This window comes from Vulpes lagopus, chromosome 6 (assembly GCF_018345385.1).
Source record: "Vulpes lagopus strain Blue_001 chromosome 6, ASM1834538v1, whole genome shotgun sequence".
NCBI classification, from domain to species: Eukaryota; Metazoa; Chordata; class Mammalia; order Carnivora; family Canidae; genus Vulpes; species Vulpes lagopus.
Genome location: NC_054829.1, coordinates 22120930 through 22143327, shown reverse-complemented (window position 1 = coordinate 22143327; position 22398 = coordinate 22120930). Strand labels below are relative to the sequence as shown.

Genomic DNA, 22398 nt, shown 5'->3' with positions numbered 1-22398 from the left:
CTCCATGGTCTGGGTGCTAGACTCACTGTGACATGCACACAATTTATAAGCCAAGGATTCTGTCGTGAAGGTGACTGTGTCTGTCTATCACCAATGATGCCGCTAAGTAGAATTCTCAGTTCTGGACAGGGCTACAGAGGCCTGAGGATGTTGGGGGGCATTTCTTGGCAGAGGGACTATGAATCTCATAGAGAAAGTGCAGCTAAAATTGGTCTTCATTGAAATCCTGACTGAATTTTGCATCCAAATGCAATTAATTGAAAGAGAGGGAAATCTCAGAAAAGCAGAGTTGATTTTGCAAATGTAATCCTTTCAGTGCTGAATCATCTAAGATTATTATTTTGCTCATTAAAAATACATTTATAACATCTTTTTTAGTTCTGTGGGATACATTTCAAAGGGTCGGAAGCCCCTATCTATTTCAATTAAACTGTAAATTGCTTCATAAATATTTGATAACAAGCTTATGACTGTCTCATCTACTTTTTTGGTAAGGTCGAATGGCTTCTGTGGCAAAAAATTCATCTGAGGAATGCTTACTTGGAGTTTCCTGGAGTATTCATTACTAACTGGAGCAGAACTTAGCCCATTTCTTCCTTCTTTGCCATCTACTCATGGTTCTGCCTTTGAGCCAAGTCAGGACCAAGGCCAGCTACTTTAGTAAGGGTTCTGATTAAGGGAAGGAATGTGGACTGTCCCAGACTGTAACTGGGATTAGGGACCAAGGTAGTGATGCATTTTCTCTGGGTTTGTTTTTGGTCTTGTTTTAAAATCCATGACCTTGAACATGGCCCTCGTGTGACTTGCTTTACCTCTAATGCGACTTTAGTGAAACCACAAACAGAAAACTGGGGTTACCGGTCTTCCAGCCTTCCAGCCTAGGGTGTGTTGGCAATTTAGCATCTGAAAATAGTCAGAGGAGACAAATCATAGGGCTTCTTTAATAATGTTTAACCTGCCAGTCTTTTGTGTTATCCATACACGAAATTGCTTTTACAAGCTTGAAAAGCATTTTCTGAAGGGGGTTAAAGGGGAGAGTGATTCCAGTGGGAAGCATTCTGGCAAAGACAACAAAATAAATAACTACTTTGGGAAGTAAAGAAGACCCCCACCTATCTTGATGCACTCTGACAACACAGTATTGTAAACCAAGAGGAAGGGCGAGAGGAGAATGTCCCCCTCCTGCCGCACATGTCCACACAAAATCAAGAGTGTCATGGATCTTTAAGCACCTGTGGAAGCCCAGAATAAGCTACATCATATAGCTTTCCTATGCTAGAGGCAACCTATACATGCTTTACTAAATTTTTGTTGTTGTTGTTGCTCTATTGAAAGTCCTAATCATCCATGCATGTAGTCAGAGTTATATATATATATATATAAAGTCCCTCAAATATTAGTATTTTAGCTCTACCTATTTACATGTGAAATGATAATATTTAGAAGGTGTTTTCTTTCAGGACAGATGGACTGTATATGGGCAAGAGGGTGGGAAGGGAAAAAAGGGTGTTCATTCAGAAGAGCCCTTGGAAAGTAAGTATGATGCTAATTCTAACCGGGGTGAGGTCCAGTCTGAGCAGTATTCAGAAAAAGGGGGAGTTCAATGGCAGGGTGGGTTGCAGCTCCTTTCCTGGCTTTGCCCCGGCTGCCAAGGTTTTCCATAGAGTCTTGGTCTCATTGTCTTCCCCACTCTCTTTTTCTGTGTCGGGTGCCTTTTTTTTGAAAAACTAACACAAGATCATTCATGCAATGTGTCATTTTACTAACCGACTAATGTACTAACACCCTAACGACTCATCTTTGTTTTTAGTTTTTTTAATTAACAATCGTTCTGTTCACAATTTTTAATTTCCTTTCTTCCCCCTTTTCCGCAAAGCACTCAGGCATCGGACACGCTATGGTAAACAAACTACATTGTCTGGTAGATATCATTCTTATTGTCTCTTTTTTTGGGTTTGCCGTGTGTTGCCCTCCTTTTCCTTCCCAGACCCCCCTTTTATCCTCCTTAGACTTGTTTCTTCTTTTAAAATTTTTTGTTGGATTAAATGCAAGCCTTTCTTTTTTGTTAAAAAAGAAAAGAAAAAAAAAAAAAAAAGAAGGAAGGGGAACATGCCTGTCCTGGAAATAGTATTTGGATGAGTTTGGGACGGTTTCCTTTTCTCCAGTTTGTCATTTTTCCCCCTAAAAATGGTTTTTAAAAGAAAGATTCTCCATTTAGCTAAATTTGTTTTGTTTTATTTTCTTATTTTGCAACTTTCAAGTTACAGACTAGGGGCAACAGGATTTCTGTTGAGGACTTTCTTCTCTCTGTGCCTCCCCGTCCCCTCTCACTTTTCCTCCTTTCTCGTTCCTCCCCCCCACTCCTGAAGCCCATTTTTCTTTCCCTTTGGTGTGGCCACGGCCAGCCGCCACAGGTGATCTGGGGAGGAAAGTACTCTACTTCCTCTATTCTTCCTTTCCCAGCTCTCACCTTAATCCGCACCGTGGCCAGAGGGAGCTCTGCCAGTGTGTTCTCCGCACAGACTCTGCATGGCATGTTCCTGTCTCGTGGATTTCCCCATGGGCATCAGAGTTTGTTCTCTTGTGCTCCTCCTCATCACTAACAACCTGTCCGTCATCAGACCACTTCCATGCTCTTCTCTCTCTTCATTTTGTCTCCACTCTTCTTCATCCTTCTCTCATCCTTCATTATATTTTGGGGTTGGGTTTGGACTTTTTCTTTTTTTTTTTAGTTGAGGGAGGTGGCAGGCAGGGGAAAGATAACCCTTTAGTTTTGAGTGGTTTGTTTGTTTGGTTTGTTTGTTTTTTTGGTGGTTTTACTTCCATCTTGTGTTCCAAATTTTGTTTAGTGCATGTAAGTGTGAAGTGGATTTCAATTCTTCCCTTTGGTTTTCCTCACTCCTGCCCCCATCCCTGCCCTTTTTCTTACACCTTTTCTCTTGGCTCCTCATCATTTTCGCATGGGTGTGTCAGCATATGGTGTATGCACGTTTTGAGGCCCCATCTTTTTTCTCTGCCCTCTGCTCCCTTCATGGATGTTGGGTGTGTGGGTGCTATTTCTTCCCTGTGGGCGTTATTATTTTTATTTTGGTTATTATGCCTCATATTCCTTTCTTTTTGTTACAGTTGTGTTTTTGGTTTGGGTCATTTCTTCTCTTGGTGGTGGTGATGTCAGTTAAGGGAGGGCAGGGGTTGGTGTCCTGGGGTAGTCCACGGCATGTATCATCCATGACATATCAAAAACAAGACCCTTCTCCTTCCCTCCCTGAATGCATGTTTGTCAGCGTGGTGTGAGCCCCGAAAGAAACAAATAAAAGAGAAAAGAAAAAGAAAAGAAAAAAGAAAAAACCATCCACAACCAAAGACCAACCCTAACAAACCCCATTGTCAAATGTCTCCTTTGCTGTTTTTCACTACCACCATAAATAACAATCGTTCAAAAAATAGCCGTTTTACCAATGAACTGAGACAAGTGATGTTGTCTGAGGATAGTTCCATTTTCTAGCCTGACTCAGTAAAGAGTGCAGTGGGTAGAGCAAGTTGCTCATCCTGACAATTCCACCAAAGTCTCCTGAGAGTCTGCAGACGAATGCTGGAGGCTTGGGTTACAGGGAAGGCAGACCAGAAAATGGAATTTGGCTGCATATACCAAAGTCAATCCAAATTAGAAAGAATACCTCACCAAAATCTTAATGAAAGTGATGTCACAGGTAGGGGAAGTCACCGGATTTTGATAAGACTGTAAAGTCATTGCTGGGATTTTTTTTGTCCCTATGTCCCTCCACCAGGTGACAATCTCTGTGGATGGCATCCTTACCACGACAGGCTACACCCAAGAGGACTACACCATGCTGGGCTCTGATGACTTCTTCTACGTGGGAGGAAGCCCAAGTACCGCTGACTTGCCAGGCTCACCTGTCAGCAACAACTTTATGGGCTGCCTTAAAGAGGTAAAGGTCACATTCTCTCTTTAATTCATTGACTGTCCCAAGAACAAATGAATTTCCAGCTCAGTGAGGGGCTCTGTCTCACCCAGTCTTTGAGGCCATAGGTTGTAGCAAAAAAGACTTTGGACTTGGAAGTAAGGTCCGATGTTTTGGTTCCCACTTAAGCTGGTTGCATGGTCTTGGTTTGCCACTTATGTGCTTTGTGGTTCTGTTGTCTCATCTAACTAATGGGGAATTGCATCCTACAGGTAGCTCTACTTTATCAATTAAATGAAATAACACAGATGAGAGGACTTTGATATCACAAGAGCTACACCTTGTAAAGTTTGATTTCATACTTTGACTTTGCAAGTAGGGAAACTCTAGCTAAAAATAGCTCAATTTGTGGTTGTGTATCTTGTCTAAAGCATAACATATGTATTATTTTACCTTTGCCAAGCTTAGTGTTCCCAAGAGTCTCATTATTTGAGATGAAGGAGAATTTTCAGAATGTAACATTAAGGCCCAGAAGACTGGTTTTTCCTTTTCTTTCTTCTTCTTTTTTTTAATCCTCTGAAAGCTAGCAGATGTGAGAAAGCAGTGGGGCTTTGCCATTACTCATTTATTACTATTGTAGCTGATGTGCTGAGACCTCTGTCTGAGAACAGAGGAGCTTCAGTCAAGTGTAAGTTCTCTAAGGTCAATTGTTGAGGCAAGAAGAATCAGACTTGATTTGGTCGAGTTCTTTCAGAATACTGTGTCAACTGCACATTTTTGTTTAATCTAAACTAAGCCTGATTGCCTGAGATATCTATACCTCCTTCCCTGGGGAAATTCCTTGAGAAGCTAACAGTGTTCTTTTGTGTAGATAAAGATCCCTTGTGACATGTTATGAGACTCCTCTCAGGGCACATATTTTATTCTTATTATGGTTATTTGGAATTTGTTGAACATCGGTTATATATGAGATGGCATTGTACATGCTTTCAGTCACACCATTCAGCTGTGAACCATGTCAAGACAGCAGTTGCGCCCATTATGCCTGGCATATAGTAGGTACATAATAAGTATTTATGGAGTGTATATATTTATCAAGTAATTATTGGGTACCATTTTTGTATTGTAATTGAACTTAGTGGCTCTTTATAAGCTGTCATCTCCATGATTGAAGACCTTATAATCTAGGAAGGGGGATGAAATCTATAAGTGAACAAGTACAGCTCAGGTCACTGTGTATTCAGTGCCACTGACTAAATGTTCTAATTGAGTAGAATTAGAGGAGACAGATAAATTTTAGGTGGAAGTCAATTTCAGAGGAGAATTGATATTTGAACTGGGCCTTGATACAGTAAATGTGTGAATTGGGAGGAAGAGGAGACATGACAAAGGAGGGAAAAATCCAATTACAACTCTGTATTGTTCTTGGTCTGAAAGACAAATTACAGACGAGAACCCAAAAGTGCTTTCCTCTTTCTACTGGATGTTAGCTACGCTTCTTCTGGCTGTAGAGATGCCAGTAGTCATTCCTGACAGAATTGCAGTGGACACAGAACACTTCCTCCCTGGGATTTACTCCCATTTGGATAGAATAAAGGTATAAACTGCTCAGCACCTAATGAACCCTGAAAGACTCTTAAACTGTGTTAAATCACACACACACAGGAATTGTACTCTTGTCAGAAATAGATAGGAACATTCTGCTGCCACGTACATGGCTCAGACATGAATAAGGCATTGATTATGGTGGAAAACTCATCCTTTTTGTTTAAAGGTTTTATGTATTTATGAGAGAGAGAGAGAGAGAGATTGAGAGGCAGAAACACAGGCAGAGGGAGAAGCAGGCTCCATGTTAGGGAGCCCGATGTGGGACTCGATCCCGGGACTCCAGGATCATGCACTGGACCGAAGGCAGGCACTAAACCACTGAGCCACCCAGGGATCCCGCATCCATTTTTTTTTTTTTTTTTTTGTAGTGAAACAACCCTGATCATGGACAGGATCTAGGGAAGGCCTCTAGAATTAATTTTCCCCTGCACACAATTATATTGAAGCATCTCTCAATTATGTATGTTGAGACAAAGGAACAGTTTCCGAATTGCAAATTATCAATCAGAAAGGATGTTCCTGAACATTTTGAAACAAGCCTCATAAAAGAACGCGAAGATATCTCTGATGGTTTCATATACACAAAACCTAAAGTAAATGAAGTCTGTATGGACACACACACACACACACACACACACACATACGCATGCACTCACATCCACACTGCCCAGGTATAGAGAGCAGAAAACTTCAAAAGTCCATAAGAAATGTTATTTCAATAGCTGCAAAATTAAAGACAGCTCTGAAAAAAAAAGTGTCAGTAACAGAAATAATTAGTACTTAGTAGTAAAAATATATACATAGCAGCATGAATCTGCATTTAAATCCAGATCATCAGAAAAAAGAAAGTCCATCCCATTCTGGGGGAAGCAATAGACACAATTAGAACTTTGTCAACTGATACCACCATCTCTGTGTTACATACAGAATTGTGTTTCCAAGGAATTTAGGAAGCTTTCTCCTTTGAGTATCTTAAACAGAGAACTTCTAGTGTCCTGTGGTCCTGGCATATTCTTTCTTTCCACTTAATCATTACAGTTCACTTTTCTGTAGGGCAGGTCTGGGAAATTCTTCTCTTGCTCTTGATATTTGTCTTTGTCAATTTAGTGAATAGTGGAAGCTTCCAGCTAGGTTGGGATTTCTCTACTTGATAACTCCCATATAGCCACTTGAACTGTTTACCCTTAGACCAGTGTCCAGTTATTTAACAAGCCCTTCTTCCCTATCTCTTTCTTCCTTTTTCTGACTTTGCCTGCCATTTGAGGCTCTGTGTTGCCTTAAGCTGAGCTGGGCACTTTTATGTATTATTTTCTTCAAAATGGGGACATGGCAAAAGGACTTCAGAGTTTCTGTTCCAGATCACTGATACTTTGTGTGTAGTACAAAATAAGATTTATCTTTTTAACCACAGTTACTTCACCCTCAAAAGTTCTGCCTCCACTGTTGAGCAGAATGACTGTGGATTTCACCTGGATGCACACTTCCTAGCTCCATGCTGCTGTAAAAGCCGCCACAAAGACTGTCCAGATTGTCCTCAGACTATCGTGGTTCTCCATACACCCTAGTTATCAATACAAGTTTGTGTTCATTTAAACATTACCACCTCGGTTTCTTGTTCCTTGTCGTGTTTTGGTGATTTAACATGTATGTCTTTTTTGGGGTCTTGTGGGTTTATAGCTCCTACAATGGTTCTTAGCACCCACTGGGCTCTCAGTAAACATTTGCTAAGTGAAACCACATGTTTGCAAATTAATTGTGTTTAAATAAATAATCTTGTAAATAAAATGTTTGTAAAATTACTATTGTAGGTAAATGCTCTTTGGCACTATTAGCCATATGATTTTCTTGGGATCACTAAGAACATCTTGGCATGGCAACAGTTGAATCTTTTAGGAACTTCCTAGCTATCTGATATGAGAGAAGTATTATGTAGAAAGGCTCAGCAAGGCTAAGAGAAGTGAGTTGGAACTTCCTCTAGGAAGAATAGGATTGAAAAGGCTTTGACAGAGGTGTAGTTGTATTAAGAAAAAGTATACTGGGCTTATAATCAGAAAATCTGGTTGGGAATACCAGCTTTGTCACTGGCTGTATGGCCTGCAGTAAGCCACTGATCCTATTTGAATCTATTTCTACCCTAACATGGATATACTAGGCTCTTTGTCATGTTCTTCCTAAATGAAATAATATACATAAAAGTTAAACCAAACAGACATGTGTATTTTGCTATAATTATTTTTTAAAAGATTTATTTATTCTTGAGAGACACAGACTGAGAGAGAGAGGCAGAGACATAGGCAGAGGGAGAAGCAGGCTCCTCGCAGAGAGCCTGATGTGGAATTCGATCCTGGATCCCAGGATCATGATCTGAGCCAAAGGCAGGCGCCGACCACTGAGCTACCCAGGTGTCCCTATAATAATTATTCTTAAGGATTTTATAATACCTCTTATAAACAACTTGTAAATACAAATGTAACTATACATTTGTATACATTGGCACATGCAATATCCCTATATCTCCCAAATTAGCAAATCATAATCAGGGGGAAAACCAGCTTTATTCTGAGGTTTGTCCCAATTAAGTCCTTCAATCTGTATCTGAAGTGGGGAAACCCACCCCACCTGTCCTCAGTCATTAGCTTATTTTGTTGCCTTTGGTAATTTATTTGATAACTGTTTAAACAGGAGCTAACTCTATGATGACGAAGGTCTCTTCTGTTCACAGGTGTCTCCCCAGAACCTAGCAGATTTCCTGGCATAAAAAAAAAACACTCCCTAAATGTCTGGAATAAATAAAGGAATGAATGTGTTAACCTCATAGAGCTCTAAAATCTGGTAGAATTTAGATCAGCAGATATATACGAAAAACCTACAGTATACCAGGGACTATTCTAAATAATACCAGGATGAATCAGACACAGTTCCCACCTTGGAGGACCACACAGTTAGTGGGGGGAGACACCTAAGATAAATGGGTGTAGTTTTCATAAAAGAGTAGTAAAAAGAGGCATTCAGAAGTTCAGCAGGGCTGTTGAGAAGGACTTAGCATATTCTAGGGTTCAGGAAAGCTCTGTGAAGGAGCTAATGCCCAAGGTGAGTCTTAAAGACAAAGAGAAGCAGACACAGCAGAACAGAGGTAGTGGTGCTCCAGGATGATGGGGCAGTTTTGGTAAAGGCATGGGGACAGGACTCAGTAGAATCTGGGTGAAGAACTCACAATTTGCTAATTTCAGGTCACAGATTCTAAGATGAAGAATTTTGAAAATGTAGATACAAAGTTAAGTAGGCACCAGGTCATAGAGAACTTCATTTCACCCTTGGACTTTATTTTCTAGGCCAATAGGGGGATATTGAAGGAACTCAAGTAGTAGCGTGACACAGTCAGATTGACATCTTATCCAATAGGCTTTAATTTACTTGAGAACACTGCATCTACTATTTCCAACTGGTGTATGTTTTTGCCCTAGGAAGTTGAAGATCGTGGTTGGGAGGGTTGATCCGTTGACTGTGGCATTGGGACCGGAGGGTATCTTTCAGAATCTTAAAATTTCTATAGGGAAGCACTTCTTTCTGACTCTCATTTCAGTTTCCAGTGACCCTCCCTGTCAAGATGAACATTTCTCCTTTCCTTTGTCCTTGGCATCGTTGAGCTGCTTTGTGGGATGAAGCACAGTATAGTAGAGGAAAGCCAAGTCCCGACTGAGGTCAACAATAGTGTTTCTATTGGATTGACTAGGACCAAGGGGAGGGACCTTCCTCAAGTCCATCATGGTACCCTCCTATGTGTTGGGATCTTTCCTGTTGTTGGATTTGATTCTTTGCACACCATCTTCCTTTCTCCTCAGTCTGTTACTTCCCCTCCAGTATGTTGGTTCTCTGTTTCCATCTTCCATGTGCCCAGGGAGAAGCTCCATGCTGCTGAGGTGTCTGAGATCTCCTGGTCCATCTCATCTCTCTTTCCTTACGGAGTCTCTAATGGGGAGGAGGGAGAAGCAGGAGAATCAGGAGCGTGGAACACATATTTAAAGGAAAAAGGATTGGGTAGAGCATCATTGTGCACATTACATCCCACATCCCTTTGTGATTATTAGCCATTTAAAACCGAATGGGATTTTGCAGCCAGAGATAGTCTCTGAACAGATGATTAATGGTTTAATCTGTAATAACTTTACATTTTATAGAACCCTGATAGGAGTCCACATCTGGTGAGCCAAGCTATTTAAGGCTGTGTTAATTCTGTTAATTGCTATACGTTTATTTGAATTGCTGGCACCTGCGGGCTTTGGGATAATGTGTTTGTTGTTGCCTTTTTTTTTTTTTTTAATATACTCATTTTATCCCATCTCACTGTCTTTTGCTGCTGCTGTCTCTTATGTTATAATAATTTCTCTTCTGCTTTTTCTTTTGTATTGTCCTCGCTTCCTCACTCACTATACTTTATTCCTACCCACCCTAGCCCCTGCCATCTTCATTTTCTCTACCTTTGTGCTTCTCTAGCTCTTGGGTTGGTTTCCTTCCTGATTTAAATTGCTGTGTTCATAATCAGGTAAATTAGGTCATGGCATTGGGACTAAAAAATCCCCTTTTTCCTAGCATTGAAAATATTGCATGGCCCCAGGGTGAGCAGAGACCAAGTGAGGGTTTTTGAGTCAGCATGGGAGATGAGAAAAGAAGCACAAGTCCAGGTTTGAATTTTGTCTCGACTCATTCATTACCAGCTGTGTACTAAGAGCAAGTCATTTGACTGCTCTTAGCCTCTGTCTTTGCATCAGATAATAAGACCTACCTCAGGCATTTTTATGTCAAGAGCAAATGGGACTAATCAAATGGACGTGCTTTATAAACTGTAAAGCACTGTGCAGATGCTTATGTTATTATTTGTTATAAAATGAAACCAAATTGATTAGGTCTGGCCAAGAAGCCACATACTGCTCCTTGCTGTTTCTGCAATTTAAAAATTGCAGAAGTTAGGAGAGTCCAATGTAGTTTAATAAGAGCAACTGAATTTGAACCTGGCCTCTATATCTCGTTATTTTTTTTTCCTAAGATTTTATTTATTTGAGATAGAGTACATGAGCAGGGAGAAGGGGCAGAGGGAGAGGGAGAAGCAGGCTCTCCACTGAACAGAAAGCCCGACATAGAGCTCAATCCCAGGACTCTGGGATCATGACCTGAGCTGAAGGCAGACACCTAACCAGCTGAGCTACTCAGGCACCTCTCCAGATCTCATTCTAATGCTAATTAGAAAATCATATCGTCCTTTGGACATCCATGTCTTCATCTGTAAAATGAGAGTAGTGATCACCACTAAACCAAATGCACACTACTGTGGAAAACTTCTAGTGTAGAATTACAAGTTATTGCTTATGAAATTTTGGATAGCAAAGTAGGATCTAGCTTCCTACTCTTAGGAAGATGTGCAAAGGAGCACTGTGTGGGCTTGGAGGAAAGCATGCCTTTCCTCCAAATGGAAGAACCAATACAAACAGGAGACCAAGAAGGATGAGATTCCAACAAGGTAGAAACAAGTAGAAACATGAGTCAGAGACTGGGAAATAGAAGCTGTAGCAGAAGAAGATAAGAGAGAAATGGTATCTCAGGGGCTGCCTATTGCATTGATCATAGAAGTTGGCAGTTTTAGTGGGTAAAAGATCAAGTGCTAGCAATGCCATATGCATCAGCTTAAGAATGAAGTTTTTATAAAGAGAATAAATTGGATCTTCTGGAAGAGAGATTACTTCCTAGAGTATAAGGAATCCTTTTTAAAAAAGATTTTATTTATTTGAGAGAAAGAATGAGAGAGAGAGTACATGAGCAGGCTGAGGGAGAGGCAGACTCCCCAGTGAGCAGGGAGCCCTGCTTACATGAGCCTTATTTGAGACTCGATCTTGGGACCCCAGGATCATGACCTGAGCCAAAGGCAGATGCTTAAGCAACTGAGCCACACAGGCATCCCATTTCTCCTTCTTTTGAATAAAGATTTTTGTTTCCTCTCATTTTCAATCCAGTGGTTCAATGGTGCTGACTCCACTTCTGGCTCCCTTGGTAAGCATGGGGGTTCTGAGTCAATTACAGACTTCCATTCCCTTGACCATGGCTATTTTGTTCATAGGTGGGTGCCTAACCTGATTTGAATCAGTGATATACAAGCTCAGGACTTTAGTTTATATGCTATAGGGAGGTAGTTTTCTGTCCTTTGGGTTAGAACTTGGGATGATATAAAACTGAGTTTCTGGCTACCATCTTGCCAACACATAGAGGCCAAAACTGAAGCCAGAATGGAGAAAAGCAGAGCCAAAAGATGGGGAGAAACTAGATCCTGGTGACATGTTTAAGGCCCTGGATCAAACATTCTTCAAACTAGAGTACCCCTGATTTCCAGCCAAGACTGAGTAATCCCTTCTTTTGTCTAAACCAATAGGAGCTGGATTTTCTGTCATTTGCAACATATAGTCCTAAGTGATGTAAAATAATCCTCTTACTCCTATTTTGCCCCCGTCTTCTCTGACAAAAAAATAGATCTTTGGACAGGAAAAGATAGACAAAGGATAAAAAAAAGTTAATATTAGAGGCTGTTAGCACCTAATTGCTCTGCATTCATTCAGATTTCTTGAGTTAGATGAATGATATCCAAGGATACAGGGAGAATTTGTAAATAAGATTTTTTTTTTAAACCAGTTGTGGTTTTTGAGAAATGGTAGGTAATGGTGGAGTTCCTCAATACTAAAGATGGAAAAAAGTGTACATAATGTGAGCTATGGGCATCTGAGCTTCATTGGAATTGGGGAAAGGTTTTGGAGTGCATTATTAACAAAAGTTTGACCCCATAGAAAAGAAAAAAAGTGATCAGCAGAACCTCAGTTATTCACCAGAAACACAAAAAGTAAGCCATATCACACAAACCAAGCTCACATTTCCCTTCCATATTGTTACCATACTTACAACTCAGGAAAGCATAACTAAATATCAGTATTTGGCAATACATTCTGTGATATCTTTGGTGACAAAATGGGGAAAAAGGAATTGAATTTTAGGAGCTAGTCAGTAAAGGAGTAACTATTTAAACATACCAGTGAGTCTTTTTTTTTAAAGATTTTATTTATTTATTCATGAGAGACAGAGTGAGAGGCAGAGACATAGGCAGAGGGAGAATCAGGCTCCCTGTAGGGAGCCTGACGTAGGACTCGATCCCAGGACCCTGGGATCATGACCTCGGCCAAGGCAGCCACTCAACCACTGAGCCATCCAGGCACTCCAAATATACCAATGAGTCTTGATGGAAGGATCTGTTTGACCTATATGGATGATTCAGATTGATGTCACAGTACTGCTTCTTACTTAATGTTTATATTAGGGACTTGAGGAAAGGTGAGAGTGCATGGTCATCGACTTTTTGAATAGCAGGAAGCTGAGGATGATAGAAAATATGTGCCTACATGACTTGAGGCTGAATTAATAGAGGTGTGATCTATAAAACAAAGGAGGTGGACACTTTTATACTATAATTTATTGACTAAGAAAGCAGGCTCTAGAGCTAGAGTTCTTGGCTTCAAAGCCTAGCTCTACTCATACTAGCTGTGGAATGCTGGGCAAGTTACTTAACCTTCTGCATGCCTCATTCTGATTATTTATTAAATAATAATAATTATACCTGTTTCATAAGGTTGTGGTGAATATTAACTGAGATAGTAAATGTAAAGCCCTTAAAATGATGCTTGATACATAGAAAACTTTTGGTAGACTTTTAAAATTAAAGTATGGTTGACATACAACTATAGTTATATTAATTTTAGGTGTATAATACAATGATTCAATAACTCAATGTGACACTGCTTAACACAAGTGTAGGTACTATTGGTCACCATGCAATGCTGTTACGATACGATTGACTATATTCGCTATGCTGTACCTTTCCTCCCTGTGACTTATTCATTCTGTAACTGTGAGCCTGTACCTCCTATTCCCCTTCACCCATTTTGTCCATCCTTGTGCCCTTTAGCAACCACTAGTTTTATTCTCTGTATTTATGGGTCTGTTTCAGTGCTTTTATTATTCTTTATTGTTTTTCTTTTTTTAGATTCCACATATAAGTAAAGTAATATGGTATTTATCTTTTTCTGACTTTTTGCAATTAGCATTAATACCCTCTAGGTTCATCCATGTTGTCACAAAAGATGAGATCTCATTCTTTTTTACAGCTACATAATATTCCATTGTAAATATATACCATGTCTTTATTCATTTATCTCTTGATGGGCACTCAGGTTGCTTCCATATCTTGGCTATTGTAAGTAATGCTGCAATAAAGATAGGAGTGCATATATATTTTTTTGAATTAGTGTTTTTGTTCCCTTTGGGTAAATACCCTATAGTAGAATTACTGAATCAAATGGTATATCTTTTAAAAAAATTTTTTTGAAGAATCTTTTTATACTTTAAAATGGTGATTTTTATTATATAAAATTATGTCTCAATGAAGCTACTATTTCAAAAAAGATTATATGATTGATTTGAGACACAGTGTATGTGCCAAGCATTGAGAAGGCCTAGGATTTAAGATGAGGAAGACAGACATGGACCCTGCCTCACGGAGCTGGACTCCTCAGGAATGTCACAGCACCTAATCACTCTTCACTAGATTTACTTTTATTTTTGCTTTGTTTTGTTTTTATTGAAGTTTGATTTGCCAACATATAGTGTAACACCCAGTGCTCATCCTATCAAGTGCCCTCCTTCGTGCCCATCACCCAGTTACCCAACCCCCCTGCCCCCTGCCCACCAATTTGCCCCAGTGGCCACATCCTTGCCAGCCTTGTTATCTCTCATTTCTTATTTCTAGCCATTCTGACAAGTATAAGGTAACTCATTGTGGTTTTGATTTGCATTTCCCTGATGATAAGTGATGTTGACCATCCTTTTATGTGTCTGTTGGCCATCTGTATGTCTTCTTTGGAAAATGTTTATTCAATTCTCTGCCGATTTTTTTAATTGGACTTTTTTTTGTGTTCTTCATATATTCTTTATATTAACCTCTTATCAGATAGATTGTTTGCAAATATCTTCTCCCATTCAATAGGTTGCCTTTTTATTTTGTTGATGGTTTGTTCACTGTGCAAAAGCTTTTTATTTTGGTGTGGTCCCAGTAGTTTATTTTTGCTTTTGTTTTCCTTGCCTTAGGACACATATGTAGAATAATGTTACTAAGGTTGATGTCCAAGAAATTACTTTCTATGTTTTATTCTAGGAGTTTTATGGCTTCAGGTCTCCATTTCAGTCTTTAATCCATTTTGAGTTTATTTTTGTGTATGGTGTGAGAAAGTAGCCCCATTTCATTCTTTTGCATGTCACATCCCTCTGTGTCTTTCTTTATGCCAGTACCATACTGTTTTGATTATTATAGCTATGCATTATATCTTGAAATCTGGGATTGCAATATCTCCAGTTTAGTTCTTCTTTCTAAAAATTGCTTAGGGTATTCAGGGTGTTTTGTGGTTTTATACAGACTTTAGGATTATTTGTTTTAGTCCTGTGAAAAATACGATTGATTTTTTGATAGGGATGGTATTGTCTCTGTGTATTGCTTTGGGTAGCATGGACATTTTAACAATATTAATTTTTCCAATCCATGAGCATGGTATACCTTTCCATTTGTTTGTGTCATCTTCAATTTCTTTCATCGATGTTTTATAAAAGTTTTCAGAGTATAGATCTTTAACCTCTTTGGTTAAGTTTATTCCTAGGTATTTTACTCTATTTTGGTACAATTGTAATTGAGATTGTTTTATTAATTTCTCTTTCTGCTACTTTGCTATTATTATATAGAAATGCAGCATATTTCTGTATAATAATTTTACTGAATTCATTTGTTAATTCTAGTAGTTTTTTGGAAGATTGGTAAATTGTGTTCAACATCATCATCACTATGTGCTAATATGATTACTGGAAATATTTCTATTCCATTCTGGATATAAAGCTTTTAAAAAGGGACACCTGAGTGGCTCAGTGGTTGAGCTTCTGCCTTTGGCTGGGAGTGTGATCCCCAGGCCCTGGGATCGAGTCCCACATCAGGCTCCCTGTGAGGAGCCTGCTTCTCCCTCTGCCTATGCCTCTGCCTCTCTCTCTCTCTGTGCCTCTCATAAATAAATATAATCGTTTAAAAAAAGCTTTAAAAATAATAGCTAATTGATATATTAGAACATGTTTAGAATTGAGCTGTGAAAAAGATGAAGGACTTAAGAGTCTGACATAGTAGTTGGCTGAGGGGTGCGTGGGTGGCTCAGTTGGTTAAGTGTCTGCCTTTGGCTCAGATCATGATCCCAGAGTCCTGGGATCAAGCCCCACATCAGGCTCCCTGCTCAGTGGGGAGTCTGTTTCTTCCTCTCCCTCTTCCACTCCCCCTGCTTTTATGTTCTCTTTCTTTCTCTCTCAAATAAACAAATAGAATCTTAAAAAAGAAAAGTAGTTGAATGATCCAGGGGTATTTAACCTGAGGAAGAAAAGGTGCCTGAGCGGTTGGCTTCATACATGAAGGACTATTCTATAGAAGTGGGATTACATGTGGTTCCTCAGAGAGAAATAAGGCAAATGAATGGCAGCTGGTTACTTAATACAAAGAAGACATTCCAGTGAGAGTTCAAAGCTGCTTTTAAAGTAATGCATTCTTTATCACTCAAGGCACCGAGGAGAGTTTGGACAACTACCTTGCTGAGTTTGTAGATGATGTTATAGCATCAAATGAGTAGATACTGTTGATTTTTTAGTTTCCTTCCAAACATAAGATTCTAAACTCTTCAGTGAACAAACCTTCTGAAAAGAAACAAGGAGACCAATTAATTAGACCAGATTTATCATGTTGAAGACTTTCCTAATTAATCTCCAAATCATTGACTTAAACACATCCCAATGAGACTCATAGGATTGTTCTTATGGTAGGATTTGAGGTTCTCAGCCAGTGTCATGATCTATAATTATTTCTCTTTCCTCAGACCTCTACTGGCACCATGTCCAAAACCATTATAACCACAACAACTGAAATCATAATAGCAATGGTAAAGACTAACAATTACTGTGCACTTAACAGTGTAAATGCATGCGGACTGTAGGTCTACATGGTTAAATGTTTCATATATATTTCCTCATTTAATTCTCACAACAAACTGGTGAGGTAGACCCTATTATCATTACTAATGTAAATTTAAGAAGATGAAATTCTTGTTCAGGGTCACACAGTTCAGCTTAGCAAAGGCTAGAGTTACTGTGGAAACACTGCTGCCATCTTGATTCCTGCTGCCTCCTACACCAACTCAGTCAAAGGACCTGGTAAAGAAGAAAAGGAAATAAGGTTGGTGATTCTGTGGTTAAACCTACTTTAGGGACTGGTCTTTCACTACTATTTAGAGGCTCTATTTCATAGGATAGGTCATTTAATCAGTCAAAAAATTTCTTGCTGGGAGACTGGACAATTACCTATTTCTTTCACCTTGCAATTGGGTGTTCTGAGAAGAAGGCGGTTTTTGCTTGATTTCCCACTTTGGCTGGGAAAATTGGTTTTGCTCAACCTGTTAATGGAGGAATGATTTTCATTATGGGACCTGAGTAGTTCCTCTCAGTATAAATACTGGGCAGTTGAAAACCTTTGTTTTGAAATGTGTGGCACATCTCGACTTTTGTTCCAGCCAAGTATTTACTGTGAAGTTGGAGCTATTTGCCTCCAGTGCCCCTAGAAAGCCAGAATGAAAAGCAGCTACATTTTAGGCTTATTATGAATTTTTAGTTTGATTCTGAGAGCCTCTTATTTAGCTTTGCAATTTTTTTTCTCTTTGGGATAAATTCAGTGGAACTCATTGCTTTCTAAAAATGTCACTTATTTACAGCAAATGTAATCTACCACAACATTCCCACTGAGACAAAATCTCTTGTGTCTTCAAATGCCTCAAAGGAGACCAAAAAACCCCAGTTCTTGTACACATATACCTACAGGGATAAAGTAATCATTGAGCTAATTAATTAGCTAATGTTTTTTTTAATTGCTTTGCAAATGCAGAAATGACTGTTCCATTAGTGTTATGTGCTTTTGTAACCTTGTGTTCTGTCCCGCATGTGGACAGTGTGCCATATAGTTTCTGCATAGATTTCAAGAGAGATATAAGGACCCATTTTTCACTTCACAAATCAGTAAAAATGTAGCAGAGGGCAGGAACATTGCACACCAATTATCAACCAATAAAATTCTTCTTCCCTCTCCCTCAGATCTTTCTCACCAGTCAGTTTTGGTCTAGCTCATATTTCATGGAGTAAGCCAATGCTTACTAAAATTTTCTCCTTCCATTTTCAGATTTACCTTCAAATATACTTCTTGCTACCTTCTCTTCTGTCTTATAGGAAGAGCTCTCCTCCTCCTCCTCTTGGAGTTTAGCTATTGTTGTCTTTTGGCTCTTTTGAGATGAGCTGCTTTAAGGAGTTCTTCTCTTCTAGTTATCTTAGATCTCTCATCACGTCTTTTCTGTTCCCTCTGCTAGTGACATGCTGAATATCTTTTCCATGATTCTGTTTCCTGCTGAATTTACAACTTAGCACACTTTTTACTTTCATCGAAAAACTGCTGGGGACTGTTGGATATCTGTTCCATCTTGTCTATTGCATAGCTACTCCTTTACCCTTTGTAGTTGCATGCCCAACTCTGAAGGAGCATATCCACCCTCAGCACTTTGGTAGAATTGTTTTCCTGGTTTACCTTGCTTAAGTGAGGAGCACTTTACTATATGATCTCACAGCTGTTAGTTCTTAACACCATTGCTTAATAATTGGTAATATATTCCTTACTACAAACTGTTTTAATGATCTGTGTTCATATATTTCCTTAGTAGAGAGGGGTTCTAGAAGGCAGGGATTGGATTTATATAGATTGAATAGTCACTTTAGAGGGAAACATAGGGGCAGCCCTGGCGGCCCAACAGTTTAGCACTGCCTTCAGCCTGGTGTGTGATCCTGGAGACCGGGGATCGAGTCCCACATGCAGGGAGCATGAAGCCTGCTTCTCCCTCTGCCTGTGTCTCTGCCTCTCTCTGTCTCTCTCTCTCTGTCTGAAATATAAATAAATAAATAAATAAATAAATAAATAAATAAATAAATAAATAAATAAAATCTTTAAAAAATAGAGGGAAACATAGGTCCTGGCACATAAGTATATGGAAATATTCTTCAATAAGTTAGTAAATATTTGTGAACATCAGCAATGGAACTATTACTCTAAATTTCCAATTTCTGGGGTCACCTGGATGACTCAATTGGTTAAGGATCTGCCTTCAGCTTAGGTTGTGTTCCTAGGGTCCTAGGATCAGGATGCAGGGCTCCCTGCTTGGCAGAGAGTCTGCTTCTTCCTCTCCTTCTGCCCTGCTCATGCTCTCTCTCTCTCTTTCTCTTTCTCAAAAAAAATAACATCTTTTAAAAATACTTTAAAAAATATCCAATTTCAGTGTATATCCATTTTCTCATCAGCATGTCACTCATTCATTTATTCATGAGTGCAGTGAATATTCACAGAGTGACTGGTCTGTTATAAAATCTGTCCTGATTGTTAAAGAATGTGGTGAATGAGACCACATATAAGATCTCTGAGTCTATGAAATTCATGTTGGAGGAGACAAAGAGAAAATGTGTAAATAACTCATTGAGATACTTTAAAGATAATGGTAAGTGGTATGAAGGAAATCAAAGAGAAAAATGGGAGAGTGGGTGGTGAGGAGGTTGGGTCTCCATCATCAGACTGAATGGTCAGGAAGGGACCCTTGGGGGAGGTGATAGTTTTTTTGTCATTGTTTTTATACAGAGGGAGGAAGGGAGGGGGAGGGGCAGAGCGTGAGGGAGAGAGGGTCTTAAGTAGGCTTCATGCTCAGCACCAAACCCAATACAGGGCTCCTTCTCATGACCCAGAGATCATGACCTGAGCTGAAATCAAGAGTCAGACACTTAGCCAACTGACCCAGGCAGGCACCCCTTGGAGGGGGTGATAATTAAGCTAAGACCTGAGATGAAAGAATCAGGCCATCCCAGTCAGAGGAAGCTGTAGGCACAGAACTACATCAGGTGAGGAAAGCTGGGAGCGTTCAAGATCTGGCCAGGAGACTGCTGTAATCATGGTGGCTGTGGCTCAGTGGGGGATGTGGTGAGAGTAACAAAATGTCTGTGATTAGACAGCCTGCTTTTCTGAGAAGGTCCAAGCTGGCACTGTCTTGCCAGCATATCAAGCTTGTCTCCCCCTCTGGGTCATCTGCCTATTTATCTCCTCCTATCCAGAGGATACAGGATCTCTCTTTGTTGGTAAGGTCAACTCTTCACTTGTGTTCACCATTTAATTCCCTCCTGTCACCTCCCAGAGTCTACTCTTCATTCACACTTATTTTTCCTCATACCAACTAATCTTTGCCTCTCTATTTGTTCGTTCCTTACAGGCTACAAGCACAATGCTACTCTATCCTCACATAAAACCCTTCCCTTGACCTACACCTCCTTCACCTGAGAGGGAGAAAGAATGCTTCCCCCCCCCCCCCAGAAATGGTAGTAAAGAAGGCAAAACACAAAATGGTTTTGAGGTTTGAGAAAGGAATGGTGAGAAAACTCAGTTGCAGTGACTCCGGTCTCCTCTAGAGGAGAGGGGAGGCAGGGTGCTGAATGTGAGAAGAAAAGAGGTAACCCAGTGGGTTTGGAACAGAGGGTACTGCTGTCATCACCCATGCATTTATGTTGGGAGCCTCAAGTAAGCTTTGGTCTTTCCTTTCCACTGTGTCCTCCTTTTGCCCTCATCTAATCCACTAAACAACCCCACTGACAATTCCTTTGTTATATTTCTCACTGGACCCTCTCTCACTTCTCCCTCCATCCTGTACCTGGCCTGTTGCTGTTGCTTCATCGTGAACCTCCCAGCCTGTTTCTTTCAAGCACATCTTTCTTAGCCTCCTGCTCATGGCTTTCCATCATTTAGCTTCACCTATGTCCCTGCTTCCTCATACTTCCCATCTCTGTTTAACCAGAATGGCTATTTCTTCATATTCTGAATATACATTTGAGTTCTTGCTTCTGAAACTTCTTTACTTGGGTCTCCTAGCTAAGGATTTCACCATTTTTCTCTGCTCTCTGCTCTCTGCACTCTGCTCTCTGTCTCTTGCCCATGCTTCTGGGACTCCTCTCATGGTTATCTGCCTGACTGATCATGTGGTTTTTCTCACATCTGAATTCCACATATGCTTATATGGTGCAGTGTGTATGAAGCTCAGGCTTTGGAGCCAGAGTTCCAGGTTTAAATTTTTGTTCTGCCATTTACTATCTGTGTGGCATTGGAAAAATTATTTAGCTTCTCTCAGTTTCTTCATCTATAAAATGGGTATCTTAAAAACTCTAATAGATACTATTAGGAGGATCAAATGAGATAATGCAATATCAATCCATGGTGAATACTCAATAAATATTAGCTGTTGTTGTCATTTATTTGGTTTTTAAAATGCCCTGCTTTCATTTGTTAGCTTTCCTAGCAGGCATATAATTCCTTTGAGGCAGAGAGGTTTTTGTAGTTTCAGCAATACTGTGTATACTGTAGGTTTATTAAAGAGAGTTGAAAGTAATTTATATCCCTTGAATGAATTTCTTGATTGATTGGAAGGAAGTCGATGTTTCTCCATACTATAGTTTAACCCCAGTCAAAATGATCCCACCTGCAAAATGAAAACAATTTCTTCTTTATAGATGGTAAAAAAATCACATTTGTGGGTAAATGAAATATATGTGCATATGAAATATGAATGCAGCAATTTCCTATTTTTTAAATTCCTCATAATCAAATGGGGTTGTGATGAACTTTATCTTTCTTAGCATAACTTTTCTTCATAGATATTTTTAGTACAACAGTTTTGATAGGTGATGCTTAAAATCTGAAGGAAATGAAACCTGGTTGTAACATTGGGTAGTATCTTGATGATCACCAACCTTCCTTTCAAGTCTAAAATTCTTATAAAATTTAAATTGCTTTGAAATGTCTCACAATCCTTGAATTACCTTTAAGCGGCTGATCTAGTGAGCTTCTGTTATGTTGTAGGCAGGGTGTTTGGAACACAAAGTGAACTGGGCACAGTTCATTCCTTTGGAAGAACTTATAGTTCAGGGGTTAGTGGCTTTCTCTGTAAGGGACCAAGCTAGTGGTTCTCAACTGGGGACAGTTCTTGACCCCAAGGAATGTATGACAATGTCCAGAACACTTTCGGTTGTTGTTGTTTTAAAGATTTTATTTATTTATTCATGAAAGACACACAGAGAGAGGCAGAGACACAGGCAGAGGGAGAAGCAGGCTCCCTGTGGGGAGCCCGATGTGGGACTTGATCCCAGGACCCTGGGATCATGACCTGAGCCAAAGACAGGTACTCAACCTCTGACCCACCCAGGTGACTCAATTTTTGAGGGGGTCAATGAGGGGGTAGGTGAAGGGGAGAGGAGATGAGGTGATGGGGTAGGAGTACTACTGGCATATAGTGGGTAGAAGCTGAGGCTGTTGCTATACATCCTACAATGCAAGGACAGCCCCTCTATGACAAATTATCCAGCCCCGAATTTCAATAGTGTCAATACTGAGTAGCTCTGGACCAGATAGTAAATAGTAAATGCATAGATAAATATGGTTTTGTGGGCCATAGAGTCTCCATCATACTACCAAACTCTGCCTTTGTAGCATGGAAGCAGCCATAGATAATGTGTAAACAGATGGGTGTGCCTGTGTTCCAGTAAACTAACTGCATACACAGGAAGTGCCTTTTGTACCAGAGCTCTAGTTTGCTGACCCCTGCTCCTCTGGTTGAAATGACCAAAACAAATAATTACTATGTAT

The 22398-nt window shown here is 39.8% G+C and overlaps 1 protein-coding gene across 3 annotated transcripts in view; it reads left to right on the top strand.

Moving 5' to 3' along the window:
- Positions 1-22398, top strand: part of NRXN3 (neurexin 3) — a 1543117-nt gene that overhangs the window by 442377 nt on the left and 1078342 nt on the right. For all 3 annotated transcript variants that reach the window (XM_041758643.1, XM_041758640.1, XM_041758644.1), the window contains one exon: positions 3789-3950. In XM_041758643.1, coding sequence (XP_041614577.1) covers positions 3789-3950 — 162 coding nt within the window. The remainder of the gene's footprint in view (positions 1-3788; positions 3951-22398) is intronic.